The sequence below is a fragment of the Montipora capricornis genome, chromosome 9, assembly GCF_036669925.1.
Source record: "Montipora capricornis isolate CH-2021 chromosome 9, ASM3666992v2, whole genome shotgun sequence".
Lineage (NCBI taxonomy): Eukaryota > Metazoa > Cnidaria > Anthozoa > Scleractinia > Acroporidae > Montipora > Montipora capricornis.
In genome coordinates, this window is record NC_090891.1 from 4,654,354 (window position 1) to 4,672,635 (window position 18,282).

General features: G+C 39.3%; 1 protein-coding gene and 1 long non-coding RNA gene across 9 annotated transcripts in view; one reads left to right on the forward strand and one right to left on the reverse strand.

Annotated features, from left to right (window-relative positions):
* Window positions 1–3,544: 3,544 nt before the first annotated feature.
* The window catches only part of LOC138015429 (uncharacterized), a 15,878-nt gene continuing 1,140 nt past the window's right edge, over window positions 3,545–18,282 (forward strand). The window contains exons 1-4 of one of the 7 annotated variants that reach the window (XM_068862486.1): window positions 3,545–3,700; window positions 13,880–14,249; window positions 15,993–16,096; window positions 16,643–18,282. The exon at window positions 16,643–18,282 is cut by the window's right edge and continues 1,140 nt beyond it. In XM_068862486.1, the coding sequence (XP_068718587.1) occupies window positions 13,889–14,249; window positions 15,993–16,096; window positions 16,643–17,104 (927 nt within the window). In that variant the 5' untranslated portion in view covers window positions 3,545–3,700; window positions 13,880–13,888 and the 3' untranslated portion in view covers window positions 17,105–18,282. Of the gene's footprint in view, window positions 3,701–4,398; window positions 4,825–4,989; window positions 5,254–6,607; window positions 6,774–10,969; window positions 11,451–11,856; window positions 12,014–12,908; window positions 13,029–13,879; window positions 14,250–15,992; window positions 16,097–16,642 lie in introns of those variants that run through there. The other 6 variants (XM_068862487.1, XM_068862488.1, XM_068862485.1 and 3 more) reach the window with 6 other exon arrangements.
* LOC138015432 (uncharacterized) overlaps window positions 14,258–18,282 on the reverse strand; it is a 54,831-nt gene continuing 50,806 nt past the window's right edge. The window contains exons 4-5 of one of the 2 annotated variants that reach the window (XR_011125556.1): window positions 15,121–15,205; window positions 14,258–14,795 (exon numbers count right to left, since the gene is read on the reverse strand). This is a non-coding gene — a long non-coding RNA (uncharacterized lncRNA). Of the gene's footprint in view, window positions 14,796–15,120; window positions 15,206–16,886 lie in introns of those variants that run through there. The other variant, XR_011125557.1, reaches the window with a different exon arrangement.

Below are 18,282 nucleotides of genomic sequence, written 5' to 3' on the forward strand. Positions count from 1 at the left end.
GAAATGAACAATAAATTCCAGTGAAATATAAATACTAGAGAAATTACAATAATAATAGCAATAATTAAGACTATGACAATAGTAATTCAAAATTAAACCGAATGTTTTAAATTAAAACGTTTGACCTGTGCGTTAAGTGTTGGTTTGTCCCAAAATATGTGCAACGCCTCTTTGATTTTAAGAGCAAACCGCGAAGATGCCTGATCGATGATGGCAAAATTGTCACGGGAGCATGCAGAGCGACATGCTAAGGAGCTCTCCAGATGCTTGACAATGTGTGAGGCCCTGTTCGTTTCCAAGTGTTCCCTTAAGGTCAGTACACACGAGGGAGCTTGCTCCCGCAGCACGTTCCTGCAACACGCTCCCGGAGCAAAGCTCCCTCGTCTGCACCAACGATTTCTAGCGAAAAAATGTGTTGCTCCCGAATTTTGCTCCCTCATATCAAACTGACATATCAAACTGGTTTGATATGAGGGAGCAAGCTCCTGGGGCAAACTCTGTTGCACGAGTTTGCTTCAGGAGCAAGCTCCCTGGTGTGTACTGAAATTGCTTGCCGTTACATGACGTGTCTCCAGTCGGCCAATCAAATTGGCCAACTGCGTAGGGCACGTAGTTCACGTAGTTCAACTACGTGGGGCACGTAGTTCCCGGTGTTGTGATCTGTCTTCTGTTGATTATCAGTGTTGGGAGGGTGAAAAAACAAAGGCCACAGTAATTGGCGCAAGCCGTTGTGGCGCTCTGCCAGCTTGATTGGCAAAGTCTGTAAATGTAAAAAATAAATAAATAAAATTAAATTGGCTTTTTTTTTTTCATCCACAACTCATTGCGAACTCACTTTCAAAGTTCCCATGCCCCAATCGGGTTGTTTCGGCATCATTCAGCTCCTTCGTCGTGTCCTTTGTGTGTACTGGTTGGTGTACTTACCCGGGAGCGTGTTTCGGGAGCGTGTGTTGAAATGTCGGGTGGTCTCACCGACATAGCAAGCTGCACAGCCTGCACACGAAAATTTATAAACTACACATGATCGGAGTCCATTGGGGATAGGGTCTTTCACACTAACGAGGCTACCTACTTTGAAGGAGGAAAACGCTAACACAATGTTTGCATTATTACAATAAAAACTTCATGAAACTTGAATGTGAAAGTCGACGAATGCGCTTTTGGGCGATGCTACAAAAATAACCCATGTAGGGTAATTTGAAATAAAAGATATTGGGCGCTTCTGCCTTGTTCACCAGTTGATCTTACAGCGTTGCCTGTTACATGCTGAGTGACACTGCGGTTAATGATTCTTTCATTTAGCCTAGATGGATACAGATTTTTCTTTAGGATGAATGTTAGTGACGCGATGTCCGCATTAAACGCTTGCCAGGTGTTACTGACAAATCTTGAGAATTCTATCAACAAGGGTCTTGACTAGCTCAATTTTGTATGAAAATGAGGTAAAGCCAGAAAAAACATGTTAATAAGCCGGTGAATGTTTTCTTACGGAATACTCTAGTAACTAGTTGTCAACGTATATATCTAAAAAGAGCAGTTTATGATCTGATTCCGCTTCCATTGTGAATCGTATCTTGGGATGACGCGAGTTGATGAAATCAAAAAATAGTAAGGCATCAAACTCCGTATGAAACAAACAAAAAGTTTCATTCACGTACCGTCCATAGAATAGAATTTCCAACGGGAAAGTGTCTAGCCACTTCATTTCATGGTGCCCCATAAAAAGATTAGCCAAGACAGGTGCAAGCGGCGACCCCATAGAAATACCGTCTATCTGGTCATAAAATGACCCATCAAAATAAAAAATCGTTTGAGAGGTGGCTATGAAGAAAAGCTTTTTGAGATCATCGTGTGCGATTTTGATGTTAGGAATACCCTTGAGAATATATTCAACAGCGTGATCGATACTCTCTTCCAAAGGAATGTTTGTGAACAAGCTCTCAACGTCAAAGGATACCATGTATTTGCCTTGCATGGAGAGGCTTTGGATCTCCCGTACAAATGTGAATGTATCACCAGCACAGTGTTCGGATGAAGTATGAGGCTGTAAGCGAAGATAATTTACGTTGAGGGACACCACATGTTGATAATCCAAATTGGAAAAGTACGCATGCGCTACCCGTTCCAGCCCACCGAGAGGTCGATTTCACACCAGAACGAGTGGTCGTTCCTCGCCGGAATGAAATTTTCGCTGCAGTGCAGCAACCGGGGTGAACTCGCGCTGGTGTGAGTCGCCCCAACATGGCAATTTTTTGAAGGTATCATGTAAACAAATACAGACCAAAGACAGGGAACCGGAGAAAACTAGCGCCGGTGCGAAAGTCGTGCCGGTATCATGTAAACACCCCCTAAGGTTACTCGATCAGTCACACGATAACCATTTCCTCCCAGATCTGCCATTTGGTATGATTTGTACATGTGATGTATGATCCCCCCCCCCCGCCCCCATCACTTCCGCCTGGACGTGTCTCAGACTGTAGGCCGGAAGAAAAAGTTTTGAATTTCCGATTAGTTACGGTAGACAGTGCGTGTTAAAGTTTTAAAAAATAAGAGTTGTCCATCTTTATAAAAATCCACTAAATTTCATCGCCTTTGAACATTTCCGTACGTTACTGATATATCATAATAGTGGTTTTATCAGTGGGTTTTTTTCGTATGGAACCGCGGGACATTTCAGGGCAACCTGGCTATCAAGTTTATTTCGACCCAGCAGAGAACTTAGCTCGCGTACATCCAAACACCTTACTTACACACATACATACGTTTATTCCACGTCCCCAAGGGGCTTTTCAGTGACAACTTTGATTAACTATGCTTGTTTTGGCTAGCTATTGACGGCTGTAAGTTTAGCCATAATCTTGAACATTTCAAACATTGAAAAACTCGCAACACTTCTTTCGAATTCCTTCCTTCTCTTGTAAGCATCGTTTTGCACGCGGATTTATCATCTTTTTGTGAGATCAAGACTGAAGCTAACTGCAGACAATTAAAAGGGAGAGGTTAGCTGTATCCGCAACCTCGTTCCGGTTGACGAGTAGGAGAGAACCCTGGTAACGAGGTTGCAGCTGGCCTCACCCATGTTCCCCCGCGCTTGATTACTCAGTCACCTTCGCTCATTCATGAAGTTTGAGCAGCTCTGAATTATTATTGTGTAACTTATCGGTATTTTTTGAGATATTAAAAAGAATCTTTCCAGTTTTTCGTATTGGGGCCTTGATGCATTTTCATAGTCGGCCAGGAAAAGCATGTTTATAATCATTGCCTCATTCAGACAATTCTAAATTCGCAAAAATATTCCTAACACTCTCGTTGTCCCTTATCAAAGAGACAAATCACTCAAAGGCTTCAGTTCTTGTCAGAGCCAAAATCCCAACAATAAAAAGAGGAGTTAGATGCGCTGGGTAGGGTGACAACATCCCAAACAAAAATAAACGTTACGTTACCAAAATATCACGTTCTGATCAGTTCCAGACTCGAATCTTCGTCGTAGGCGGATCAAGGGCGAAAAAAGGAAAATAGATAGAACTGTAACCAAATACTTTCTTCCATTCAAGGAAACAAGTTTCAGTGTCAAGGTTAGCAAAAACAATAAGATCATGATGACACAGTCAAAGCTGTGCGGACAGGTGAAGTTGAAAGGACTGCAAAACGCGTTATGAAATATCAAGAGACTGGAAACGCCATCAGTGAATGCTAGACGGTAGGCACTTATACCGAGAACTCATTTTGTTCTAGTTTGCCAATTTTTTTTGTAGTATAAAGAAAGGGGTAAATTCAGAATTCTTTAATTTCCCCTCAAAAGTTTATCTATTGATATAAATACATCATCATAGAGCTGCATAAGTTGACCCTACAAAAGTGTGACTTAACTGCTGCCGAACGCAATCATTTACTTTGAAATGGTTTATTTACCAAAAGCCAAACCAGAGAGGTAAAAATTGACAAACTTTCTCTTTCTCTTAAAAATGGAGCTGTCGGGATGATTTTTGAAAAGATTTCGTTGCTTTCTTAATAATTTTTTACCATTATACGGCTTTGCGGTTTTACCCAATGCGCGTCATGGTTTTTGACAATTAATTCAACTCGAGTGGGGTCATCATGCTAAAACTCACAGAAAACCTGCTGTAACAGGAGATTTCAGCTGAAAATTGATTGATTTCCTTAGCTTGTTTAAAGCAAAGGAGTACTTAAGGGTTTATAAACCTTTTAAAAATAAATATGGAGTGAAATAAACGGAAATAAGGTGTTATGACATTATATAAATGCACAAATGGCGGTCTCCATGTTCCGTCTACATTCAAATCCGGTGACCTTTCAGGTAAAACCTCATTCAATTGAAACGATAAGCGGCGTGGTGATGCTTTCGATTTCGAAAACGTGAGTATTTCACTATCGTCTCTCGCGAGGACCCAAACTTCGGAAGCATCACGAGGTAATACAAGTTACAACGTGTTCAAAAAACTTTTGTCGTCATACGATATCTTTCTTCGCACCTTGAGAAATGTGCTAATTAATGCACTTTGCACCAACAAAAGATAACGTCCAGATGATTCGCAATGACACAAAGTGTTGACAAGTCATGTGGGACACTATTCAACTGAACGAAGATCTGTCATTATCCTGAATTAACCTGCCCCCAACCAAAGTCTACCAAGGACTCGGGGTGATTCCCTAATCAAGTCAAATTAAGAACAGTCACTGGTGCCGTTATCTGGAATGTGAATAGGGTTTTGAGCACAGTGCGCATGAGACAAACTCCAAAAATGGGATCCAAGTCGACAACTTGACGCACGTCCACATTCACTAAAAAGAGATTTGTGTGAGGTTGGTTATACCGTATTTAAAATCACCATGTACGCTTTAAGGGTTAACCAAGGAAGCTTTTGTCTAAAAATCTAGCGATATATATTTTATATCAACTGTCGAATATAGCCTGAAAAAAAGATAATGTCCAGTCAATGTACATAAAGCGGCGTGTCTACCGCACTCCCATGGAGTATTTTATTTCTTCCTCGTATTGTTCACGTAACAATAAAGAGGAGTCTGCGGTTTGCGAACGAAAACAATGGGTGCGTCGCTCCAATTTGCTTTGTAACGCCAGCAACTGTCTTAGTTTCGATATTAGCATAAAAATTTAATATCTTCGCGTCTTGGGCTTGAAGTAATTCTCATGCGTTCGAGTGGGCGTTTTGTTCAAAACGACAAAGATGCAATATTTTGAAAACTCGTGAAGTTGTCACCAGCGTATTCAAGGTATGATGTTATTCCATATCTTCAGCCTTTTTTTTTATCTATTAACGAACGTTTGATTATTATTATTACAAGAACAAACAAATCACACAAAGATATGGCTGGAAAAACGAAAATCATTAAGGATGACGCGGTGCTAGACGCTACGCCAATAATTTTGAAAGAGGAGGCAAAATGCTTTGAGTTGAAATTTGTAGCTTTAGATTGATGTTTGAGAAGGAGTTGGTCAAACATTCCAGAGTAAACCTATCAGTAAAACTCATCAATTATCCTTTCTTCACCATTGGTATTAAGTTCGTCTGGAGGATTAATCTCACGATACCTCTGTATTTCGTTAAAAACCAACCATTACAGCAAATTCTCACATATTTCACTGCCGGACTGGCGAAATTAATCTTGTCCTCCGAAAGATGTCCTTCCTTTTCAATCGGATAGCCAAGCATTTGTCATGGTACATGTACAGTTCCAGTGTGACAAATGAGCTTGATCATCCTGCACCGCTACATTTGGGTTGTTGTATTCTATCCCGTGGATGCTTCGCGGAAAAACGTGATTTTCAAGTTTGGGAATTCGAGAACGTAAAGAGGCTTAAGATATTGGTTGGAAACGAATCCTTTCAATTGTCACACTTCTTGCGGATTCTACTGATTCAGGAAAGAAGCGATCATATGGCAAAATCATGTAAAGGCTAAATTCATGCTATGCGAATATTAACTCTACTGTGAAAATTAAACAAAAGTCTTGAGTCAATTTTGTTGTTGTAATAAAGGCATTAATTAATTATACAGCTATTATTTCGGATGACAAAGGGACGCAGATCGCAGACTTTCAAAGACGTTGGACTGGAGTTATTAAAGTAACACAGTCCTCTTTTCTATACATGTTGACCTTGTAAGAAGCGCAGGCAAACAAGATGAAACAGGTTGCAAGGCTCGGTGTAGTGTCTCGCAGATAATTGATACACTGCTCCAGAAGTTGACCCTGCAATTTGAGAAGCTGGCCGAAAATAGTAAAAAAAAAAACAACCCTACTGGTTAAGTCAAGATACCGGATGGCCGAAATCCTTGGCAAGAATTAGTTAGCATTTCGTAAAAAGTATGATATCATTGTTACGCCAGAAATTGCTTCAGTACCACAAATCTGTGTAAAACCTTTTTGGAAAAATTTATCGGTAAATATCGATCATTGCAATTAGTGAAGAGTCCAATTTTTTTCATGAGTCCAGTCCCAGTCTAGCTTAGGAAGCCACACGTACTTTTCTGTGCAGTATTCCCATTATGTCTTTAACTCCTCTCATCTTTTCATCATTTTCATGTCAGATTATAGTGGCTTTGGGTTCTTTGTTCGTCGTTTTCAAGTGTATAATGGCATTGTTTTCGACTGATATTTACGTGGTGCTATGGACGGAAAAAAATAAAGAGGACACTTTAAAGCCCGCCTAATGGGTCACGTACCACACTCCTATAAACAATTAGGCCTCTATTGCTTATTACCAGCTAGCGAGGTAAAGACAGGAATGAAAGGTAAGGGAGTTCTAGATTTCTCAGTGTAGAAGTAGATACAGTCGATACGATAATCAAGTTGCTGGTACGCAGTAAAACAACGTGAGAGCAAAGGATAATGTGGATCGATCGAAGGTCACAAAATGTTCCCTACTTAATGCTCCGGTTAAACATCGCATAGCCTTTTCAGGGCCGTAGCCAGAAAAAAAATATATGACTGAGGCAATGTCCTTGGTTAAATACTCTTAGTAGGTATTTTAGGTGTTTATGATCAGTACATTTTAAAGACAACACTGGAATCACGCTTTATTTTAAAGCCGAATCACGAAAAAATGACCGTGAGGCAAGTGCCTCGGTTTTCCTCATACGATCGAGGAGGATGAAGGTCTTGGTTGCCTTCTTTTAGAGAGATTTTCAATATTGCTTTTCCGGCAAACTGCAGACCGCAGAATGAAATTCGCGTTTTGTCAAAAATCAAAGAAATTTATTTGATTATATCGTCTCAAAAGAGAAAGAAAAGTTTAAATAAGAGATAAGTTCTTGCTTTCAAGCAGCAGCCTGCCGCTGGCCATTTCACGTAAACGCGATGCTCATAAAATCTCTCTATTATCTGCCAACCCCTGAAAACCAGGAATATAGGACAAAGACCTGAAAGACTGAAGACCTCTGAACACTGACAAAGGGATTAAAAATAAAACGACGGCGGATCTGAAAGAAAGAAAGAAAAAAAAAAAAACATTGAAAGCTTTTTATCTAAAACTTAACAGATGGAACAAGGACACAAAGCTGACAAGTAAGTCTGAGCGAAGAAGTTACCTCCCATTTCCCGGATAAGCTGAGAGAAAAACTGGCGATCGAATTCACTTGTATCACTCAAATACAAGGCTCAATACAATTAAAGGCAAACAAACCAACTGTATTTGTCCAACAGCTTACATTTTGTCACAAATACAACTATAAATTATTCTTTGATAATAATAATAATAATAATAATAATAATAATAATAATAATAATAATAATAATAATAATAATAATAATAATAATAATAACCTGTGTGATTGAGGGCAAGGAAAGTGGAAAGCGTACCGTTTCTCCTTTGCGACATCCCAATTTCTATTATCACGTTGCTAAAAATATGTGATGACTAGTCATGTGGTATGATTTGTTTACCCATCGGATTACCAGTAAATTATACAACACAAAGATTTAGTTGAATCACGGATTGTTTGCTTATCGCAATTGCCATCTGATTTCGTATGGTAAAGACAGATTCTTTAAAGTAAAGAGGATTACCGATATAAAATATTTTAATCGGTCAACCCTAGAAAAGTAACGATTTACTGAAAATGACAATCACGCACGAAGAATCATAAAAAAAAATGCCACGAATCGGAAGAAGTGAATAATGCTGCTTTAGTTTCTAATTTTCTCATTTCGTCAGCTTGGCAATTGAGTTTAATGTCAACTGACAAACTTTAAGGCATACCACTACCATTAATTTTATCAAGACTCGTTGTTCAGTTATTCCTATCCAGTTCTTTATAATCTCTGGAGGTTTGCAGTAACAGGTCCTCTCCGGTAATTTTAATCCAATTTAAGTTTCTTTTTCTAATTAGACTTTTTTTCCTTTTTTTTTTCTTTTTAAACTTCGAACGTCATGAGGTTCTCGGAACTGTTCTCGGATCTCGGAGTTGTTGCATGATTTCCGGCCATAAACCTTTCCGGCTTCCTTTGGCCTTTAACGTTGACCGTGACGTTCAATATCGTTTCTTTTCAGAGGCGCTCAGTCGGTCAAATTATGCTCACATCAATTATTTGCTTGACGAGAAATTCATCGATGGAACCTGTAGATAGTTTTTGTGACTAATCTACTTTGACAAAGCCTTACTTAGATGCGTAATTCTTATCTTCCTAGGCAGAGTTTTTTGAATCCCTGATTCAAAATTCCGAGCCTTTACCGTCAGAATGAAACTCTATCCGGCTTCATCACTGAATTACAATGGATGCTGTAGTTCTCGATGCGTGTAAATAAGGTTACCTAGTTATCTCTCATTAATCATTTTGTTTCTACCGTTGAATTTCGTATTCACATCAGGTCCTTTCAAAGTGTTTTGAATCACTGGTCGTGCAAAATCTCGCATTCTATCAAAGATGATCCTCGGTTTTCCTTGTCACGTTAAAAATGATTCACGAAAGGGAGACTTTTGTCTTAACGTTGGCTTAGTTCTGATATCCATCGCTCCAACAGACCATAAGCAAGTGTGGTTTTTCTGTTATAACATGTGTGTCAAAGTAGGATCTGTAAAACAATAACTTAATCGATTATTAAGATATAAATTGCCTGTACGTCACATCCGCCCACACTCTTCCACAAGACCACTCTCCAGTAATGTTCTGCCACAAGTCACGAACATTTGCAACATGTGAGGGTGCTTTGGTTGTTTACCCCTTAACAAACTGATTCATGAAAACAAAGGGCAACTTTTCATTACAAAAAAGATATTTCAATGCAGTGAAATTGATAAAACGAAGTTTATTTGAATACAAGTGGAAATACCAAGCATTGCCACTAAATTAGTAAAATGTTTTAAAATATTAATAGTTACGACTCCGCTTTTGGACAACCAACATCACGATAATTTATTCACACTACATGTATTTTGGGCCCAAATGAGATTACTAATACAAGAAAACAATCAAAATGGATTGGCAATTAGAGATACTTAAATTTATAATACTTCAGTTTGCAGCAGCCAACGTTGGGTAGCATTCGAGTTGGCTGCGTAACAAAGACTAGTTATTTTCATTTCACATCACAAAAAGAGGTTAATTGAAGCTAACTGAACTGCGATAAAAAAAGTAGGAAAACCATAGATTGTGTACTGACTATGTAAAGTCAACAGATTTGTTGCAATTGGTGAAGACAAGAATTATAAATGTCGATCTATGACCAAGAAAGATGCTGAAACAGTTGTTGAACGAAATAAGCTTTATCACGAGCTCATGGGGTCCTGGCTTTATATTGCTCTTGAAAGCTGTGATTGCAAAGTTTCGGACTTGTAGGCCGATATGTGTTTTTTACATAAATTTCAAACAGTTGCAAAAGTTACTTTGGATGTGTTGGTTCCTCGAAAGAAACTGTGCTTGTAATGTAATTTTCAAGCGTTCTTTAATAACATAAGTATACAGGGACGCTTTAACTGAAACTCTCGAAATTGTGAACCTTGTAAATTGATAAACTTATATCTGAACAACCGCACTTGATCCTTACGTTATCTTTGTCTAGGTACGACTGACAGCCCTGTTCGATTCTCTCTTTCATAAGCGCTTGCAGGTTGACGAGCAAAATTTAAGGGTTTCCTGACAGAATTGTCTTGCAGGGTAACAAAGAAGGCGCTAATTGTCAGAATATGGCTTTACAAGAGGAGTCTCCTCTTGAATACCCAAGCGGATGAGCTGATACTAAGCCCCGAGATAAAGGAGGACGGACGCAAAGTTGTATCTCCAGGTTGTTGTTGGCCGTCTGGCGCGACTCGCCGAGATTCTCCATCCTCAGAGCCGGCCCCTCACCGCACTGTGTTATTTCCTTGGACAGCACACTTTTACTCTAAACGTTTTCCCTCCACCCCGATATAAATTAGCTGAGTTCCTGAGACATACAGATGACTCGAGGTCGGACGAGCTTAGCGGCAAGGCTCTTTCTTATCTTAGTTGCTCTATTCTGCCTGAAAATTTGATAAGCTGAGGTTGTTAGGCTATTGTGGCTCATGAGTGATTAACGTCGGAGTGATTGCAAGGTACTGAGACAACTCCGTAGAAACTGTAAGAAAGTATAACTTCTCTACAATGAGTACCGTCAGTTTTCGAATAAATCTTTCAGGAACGGGTGTGGAAGTTACGTTCAATTTTTCAGCATTGATAAGCAATAAAAGTTTCAATATTCTATTTCATGGTCAGAAATAAGCAAGAATAATTCGATCCTTATTTTGATGTTAAAAAGGTATATATTCAGTTTTAAACAACCATACAGCAGCTCTAATTTTGGGTATTCGCTATTTTTAAACTAAAATGTGTTTCACGAGCAATTTTTGTGTGGAGTCCGGGAAAGTGTGCATGGTTCATTAAAAAACGAAGACTGAAACTCTTGCGACCTCAAACACCAGTTGGCGTGATGATGAATACTCTCCGTTATGTGGAATGCACCTACAAGGTTGAAGGCCACCTCGTTTCATTTCCGTTGTAGTGGGCTTAATGTAATATGAAAACCCCCGCACGGAAAAGGTTTCTGACGAAGCTAGGCTAACAAAATTGTACGTGAGACCAATCATACTGTTATACTTTCACTACCTTAACTCCGCCGGCAAATCATCGGCTTCTAGTAACCTGTTTAAAGAGGCATTTTCACACAAAAATACTCGGACCGATATTTGATGACTTAAAGTGCGGAGTATTTGAAGAATGAGTGTCACGGTCGTGTCTGTGAATCAGTGAATCAAGCGGAAAATCGTCTTAGCGAATTCTCTGTTAATTCGGCTGCGGTTGGACGCAGGTTTGACTAGCGTTCGTTGTGGTTCAATTTTTTCTTTTAACCTGGCAAACCGCTCGATCCAGCTGCTATCCACAGGGTAAACCACAAAGGCAAACACGGTAGTATTCTGGTTTCGTTGTATCTATGGTGAAGCCAAGACAACCACAAGGTAATAATAATCGTTTATGACATATTTGAGCCATATCGTAGATAAAAACGATACTTGTTGATAGGGTTGGAGAATCTATAATTCTTGTGTGAATACCGCTGCAATATGTTTGGATATTGTACACTTTAGACATGCACTCTGTTCTTTCTTCCGGTGCGAAAAATCCACGCTAAAATGATAGGCTTTATTTTCCTCGCTCCATGTTACATATTGATGAAACACTGAAACTCCGTGACGTGATTTCTAGCATGTTCAAGTCTATCCTAACAGAAAAATGACCGACATCGAAAGACCATTGTTATTAGTTACTGACTCATCATCGTTTCTTGTATATTCTGACTACTAGATTGGATTGGCCTTAATTATTTTCAGTGGATGTAAGGTATTTTAAGAGCACCCTTTCAACGCTTTGAGGAGTGTGTCATTCACAGGTACTCGGATAACATATCATTTCATTGATTCAATTGATAAGACAATGGTGTCTAAAAATGCAAATCAAAACGCCTATGCATCGAGGTCGCAGCTCCCAATCGACCGAGCATTAACCTGTAGAAATTTAAGAGGTAAGCAATTTAAAATGTCAAAATAGTTCCATTTCAAAGTCGTTCTGACATACGATGTAAAATATAAGCAATTCAAGTTTCATGTGTTCTTTTACGTGAACTACTAGAATCCGAGAATTCAATTTCCGTTAAGATCTGTTCAAAGCGACTTCTTTTCTAAAAAATCGTTATTCTTCAAAGGGCTCAGCTGTACTCACAAGACTTGAACCTTCGTCTATGTAAGGCAAGGATTAGAACAAACAGCCATGTGCGCGCGGGTGTTGTCGTTATACAAACAAGTTTGGTTCATGGGGATCATTTTTGTCAGTTTCTATCACTTTCTGTATCACCACCCCCCTCATCACCTTTCGCTAACAATTTAGACATAATGGCCTGGAAGTCCATTCAAATCAAGACAAGTGTACAAAGAACACTGATCAGGGGTCACCCGTTATTTGGATTTCATTCCTATTTTAAAATATAAACACCTAGCAATCTCCAGCGTGTTCACTAAAAGCGCGTGCCTACCGCTACATAACAATAAATCACTTCTTCGTGTGAGCTGAAAGGGTTGGCTTACGAGTATGAGAATTCAATCTTATTTACTTTGAAATCTTGAGAAATATTGAAGTAGTGAAAAGTGTTCAGTTTGAGTTCAGAGCTTTCGAATTTGTAGTACTGCCATGTTGCATTTTGTACTTTTTTTTACGTGTAAGGAAAGGAATTAGTTCTTTCTCAGTTCAAGAAAAAAATAGATACACGACCTGTTTGTTTGTCGAGAAAAAAATTCCTAGTAAACTCGATAAACAGCGAGGGTCAAGCAAAAATATTTCAGCAGACAGTCAGCAGACAGCTCTCTGAATCGACGAATTTCCTCGTGTCTTCACGCTGATGTTCGTTCAAGCATTTCCGGTTTTTATCATTATTAGGAATGAGAGACCCATCAGTGCAAAATTCAATGCAATATCCCTTGTGGAATTTTGATGTAAAGGTCACAATGAGTTACTCGGTGCAGGGTAATCAAACAGAGAGGGAGGTATGAAATGCAAAGGCTATCTTTGATAAAAACAAACACAGGAGAAAAAAGACACAGGAACAATGAAAGAACAAATTGAAATTTGGACTCGGTTTTTTGGAGTTTTATTTTTTAGCGAATCAAAGCAAACGGAAGCTAACTGCAGAATAATCTCTGAGTCAGTGACAGCCCTAACAACATGAAAAGCCTGTTTGCGGGCCACAACAATGAGGTAGAATATAACGGATTATCCCTACAGGGGCCACTTGATATTGGTGACAATCGACTGCACTTTTTAATCCAAGGTAAACCAGATAGTCACTGCTGGTGCTTCCACCGCTTCGCTAAGCTCAACTGAGGAAGCCAGTAGGGTTTTCGCAGTGGCGAGAACATACCTTCCAAAAATTAGTTCTGGGTTTGATTCCTGTGCTGGTGTTTACTGTCGGTCAGGTTTTTTGGTTCTCTACTGTGCTCAAAGAAGTTTTGTTCTCAAGATGATCCAGTTTTCCCCTCTTATCTCATTTAATTTGATCTAATTTATCAATTAAGGTGATTTCCTTTGCATTAAGCGCTAGCGTTGTACTATGTACAAAGATATCATTATTAGTAACTCAACACGCATCCCTAGCTTCCCGAATGCTCATGCAAAGAAGATAAATTTCTATCACTTAGTTAGCAATACGCCAGGTCCAAACCTAGCCTTAAATGGTCCGGGGACCTCGTAGAAAATAGAAAATAGGGTTCGAAATAATGTGGATGAAATTGCTTTATATGAAGCCATCACACTGCTACCCAATGCAAGGTATTCATATTACGAAAGAGATCATCTTTGAATAGCCCTGCAATACAAACGCTATCTCTTCTTTCAACAGCTAAACAAGATGACTAGTGTTTATGAAAACGCAATTTGCGACATAAGAAGGCAAATCTCAAGGCATCCCTACAACTGGACACCCGGAAGATCTTTCGGGCGTTTTAGGACCAGGTCACACCCATTTTCCCACACAGATTGGGAAGAACTTCTTAAGAGAAAATGGAACAAGCGAGCTCGTCCTTTGTCTCAGGTGGAATGGAAAGAAAAACAAGCTAGGAACATGAACGTTAATGTTGATGATTGTGCCGAGTTCCTCATGGGTCGGAGGTGTGGCAGAAGACGTAGGCTACTTTTTCGAAATGGATATTATTTGACCATACAACCCGATGGAAGCGTGAGAGGGACTAAGGACAAAGACTCGCCTTATGGTAAGTGTCCTACATCGTGGGTATTGTTATAAGTTCCTTGAATCGACCTATTCCAACTTCCATGATTTGTATGACATCATGAAGGTCGTTGGTGTCACCATATTTTATAATTATTAAAATTATATATACTGGGAAACCAGAGAGCGCACTCTCTTGCATGCGAGAGAAACTGAAATTTTTCAATGTTTTAACTCCTTGAATCTCACTGCTGTGATCATTTCATCTGGACGAATATTTTCTCACCTGTGATCAGAGGCCTTTGAAAAACCGCGTAATTCGTTGGGACGTTTTAGTACACCAATATAATTATGATGTATTGCGCCATGTATTTGCAACAGGTGATGGTTCTAAATCAGGTGGTTGTAACTCTTACGATAAGAAATGGAATGGGAAATACTAGACATGGAGACTATCCACATCTGGTCTCTCTGTGAGATATAAAACGGCAGCAACCATTCAGGCCGATGGATGATGGTTCCTCCTTGTAGCACGTGAAACAACCACTATCAGCGGCTGAAGGATTTGGCAAACCTGTTCACTGCACGGCTGATCAGAAAAAAGAATAAACAAACATTAGGAAAAACTAAAGAGCTTTTCAATCCACATTTCAAATGGCATTTTTGCTTTTTAACCCTTTAATTTTCGAGATCGAAACATTCATTCTCCTAACTAGTATCGCAGATTCCTTTGTTGGGCAGTCATGAGAATTTGGTGTAAAACTAAAATCACACTTTTTTAGCTGATAATTATCTTCATTCTCAATACCTGCTTCACTGACATGCTGATTACTCCTTGCAGTCAAAGGGTTATTTAAAGCTCGGCCAAGACCGGATAGCTTTATCTGTTACTTTAAGAATAGAAAATACCGCACCTGGAAAAGACGGAAACCAACCAGCTCGTGTGATTGATCAGAGAGATTCAGTGTTTCCTCATAATTTGCTATACTTGAACCATTCCTATCAAGGCGGAAGAAAGTGCAGCTAATCATGTACGAAAACTGAAGGAAAAACCACAGATGTAATCACAACTCAAGGATTGATCAATAAGCGTTCTTTCTTCTTTTATGATCAAAATAAACTCATCCTGATTATGGAAGTGTCAACAGGTTTAAAGGGAAAAAACAATAGCCTTAAATTCCTAGAAAATCGGAAAAGGCCTCTTATGTTTCGTTTATACATTTTTGCTTGTTTTTATAAGTATAAAAGTAATTTAATTTACTACTAGAAATAATGAAAAATTGATTCGAGCACGGTCAGCGCGTAAGACCTGAGACTCTTTGAGGATGCATGGAACGGAACTTTGAAGTCAAACAAGAGCGAGAACTTGAATGAGACGCCTGTGACTGCCCTTGTTACCTATCACTCATACTCCTCCTTTTTTTTTCCAGTACATCAGTGACATGGTTGGGTCATTGCACCGATATCCTTTCCAGGGTGTTTAAATAGCTGAGTTTTAGCCACTATCAGGGGCACCCAACGTCAATTTTCGAAAAATATCTGTTCGGAAGATGATTTGAGATCTAGAATTTACGGAACATTTGTTTTAAATTTCCTTGCTTCCCTGCCTGTCCTAGGATTTTCGAACATCTTAAACATGGTATAATTGCCCATTTCTAACAGATTTTTACCCTAAAAAGGTCACCTAGAATTTTCGGGAGCAGGCTTTTTTCTGGCTGAAATTCTCGTTGGGTGCCTCCGCACTATGACAACAAATTTAAGAAATATGTTTGTTTCAATCCAACAGCCACTGTCGAGATTTGTTCCGTTGGAGCTGGATTGGTGAAAATCGCTGGAGTAGAGACAGAGTTTTTCTTGACAATTGATGATTCTGGAACGTTGCGCGCAACGGTAAGTCGTTATTGTCAAGGTCCTACTTTTCCCTTGAGATTTATGGTTATTGTCGAAAAATAGCCATTTTATTGTCTAATTAAAGTTCTTAAAAAATACGGGTGATCTTAATGTGATTTCGGCAAACGGCAAGTATCTTGCGGAAACTTGTTTTTGGCTAAAAAAAATAGGAAGCGGAAACACATTTGATTTAAGTCAATTTCCTGCAACCAACGAGCATGTATTTGAAAGACAGAAAGCATACCTACCTCTTGTCGCCGCGAACGTCACGTGAATAAAGGGATGTAACCAAATCTCTCTTGTCACCAATACTTTTTCTCTGTTGGGAGCCTAACGTTGGTATAATTCGCAAAAAGCATTTTCAATTTCGGGGTTTTACGAAAAAAGACCCCAACCCATTGGAAAAAAACGCAAAGGTTAGGTTCGGTTCGGTTATTGATCACAGTAGGCGGGCCGTATTTTGATTGTACTCTGATACCATTTTCTGATACTGAGTTACAGAGCATTCCATTTTCTACTTTTTTCCTATTTCTATCGCACATCCAGGATGCAGACAGCGAAGAGTGCGTTTTCGAAGACGTTATGGTCAGAGACTTCTATAGCGCTTACAAGTCATACTTGTACTCAAATCAACATTGGACAGTGGCAATAAGCGACGACGATGGCAAAGCTTTCACTGCATGTTGTCAGGGGCCTCTTGATTCGGATCTTCAAGCACATTTACTCCCCGAGATGGTACCCGAAAGTGACACTTCATCGGACGAAGAGTCAATTCCTGAATCGCAAACGTCACGCTATGGGTCACGTTACGTCAGAATGGATACGTCACGCTCTCTGGAAAGGCAAACGTCACGCCTCATTGACCTCCTTAATTTTGATCTCGAGGTTTGTTTGCTAGCGGAATTCAAAGAAGACGATGCAGTGAACGTTGTAACATTTCCTGATAACAAAGTTGATCTTGGACCCTCTCTTTCAGAGATACTCAAAGAGCTAGGAACCAGTTTATAAGGAACGAAGATTTTTAATATAATTGAGAAAAGTTAGGGCATCGTTCTTTTATTAGGGTTACAACAAAATTCATCACGTTTTCGAAGGAGTATATGAGCCCGGGAGAGTACAAGTTCGATGTACTTGTGTCACATCGTGTTGCAGATTCGAAGGATGGAAAGCGCTATTCAATGGATAAATCACAATCCACTGGTTAAATCAATTTTCAGTTTTTGCTAGTGTTTATTCACCGGATATTGATTTATCTGTTGGAATGCGTTATCCACCTTTTGGTCAACTGACGCCAGTTCTCTTCACATTGGTTTTCCCGCAAAACCTTCCCAACCAATCAGAGGATGCACATAATTATTTATTACCAAAATTATATGATATATGAAAGCAAATGCCCCAGATGCACATGTATTTCAATAAGCGTCACGAAGTGTCTCTTTGCTCTTCATCACTCCAGTCTCGGAATACAGACAATAGGCCATTTCCGAGATCATGTCTGCCTCCTCTTCAAAGCGAGTTTTTTGTGATGGTAAGAAAAACTAGCTTTGCACTTAGACTCGCTTTGAAGACGAGGCAGACATGACCTCTGAAATAACCTATTAACTTCACAAAGTGTCTCGCTCAAAATGCTGCTCCTCAAGTAAGAATAAACAGCTGTATTTCATACTTTTTATCTTAAGCTAAAAATAACCCTAACCTTCAACCTTACCTTATTTTTGGAAATGAGTAGCAAAGGTGTTGGATGTCAAAATTGGGCCTGCATCTAATTAAATGCATTTCTGGACATAGAACGGTTTTCAATTGCGTGTCGAAAGTAATAAGCGAATTGCTTTGGTTCTGCATTACTTCACTCAGTTATTGGTTCAAGATTCTCGCGCCAATTTTTCAACCAATCAGAAGTAAAACCAAAACCAATCATGGCTTGCGCGAGCACATTTTCTCGCGCTTTGTGTAATTACTTTGAGTTTTGATTGGTTTACTGGTTTGTCTCCGCCACGTCCTTTTTGATTGGCCAAAATAATTACTTTGGTTTTGGTTTTACGACACTCGATTGAAACTCGCTCTAAGCGCTTGATAAGTATTTGAAATTAGTGTTTAGTTTCCGCCCATGCTGCGATGTTGTTTCTTTTACACCAGTCGACCGATAAGATGTCGTCTTGTAAATAACAAAAAAAGTATGACACAAA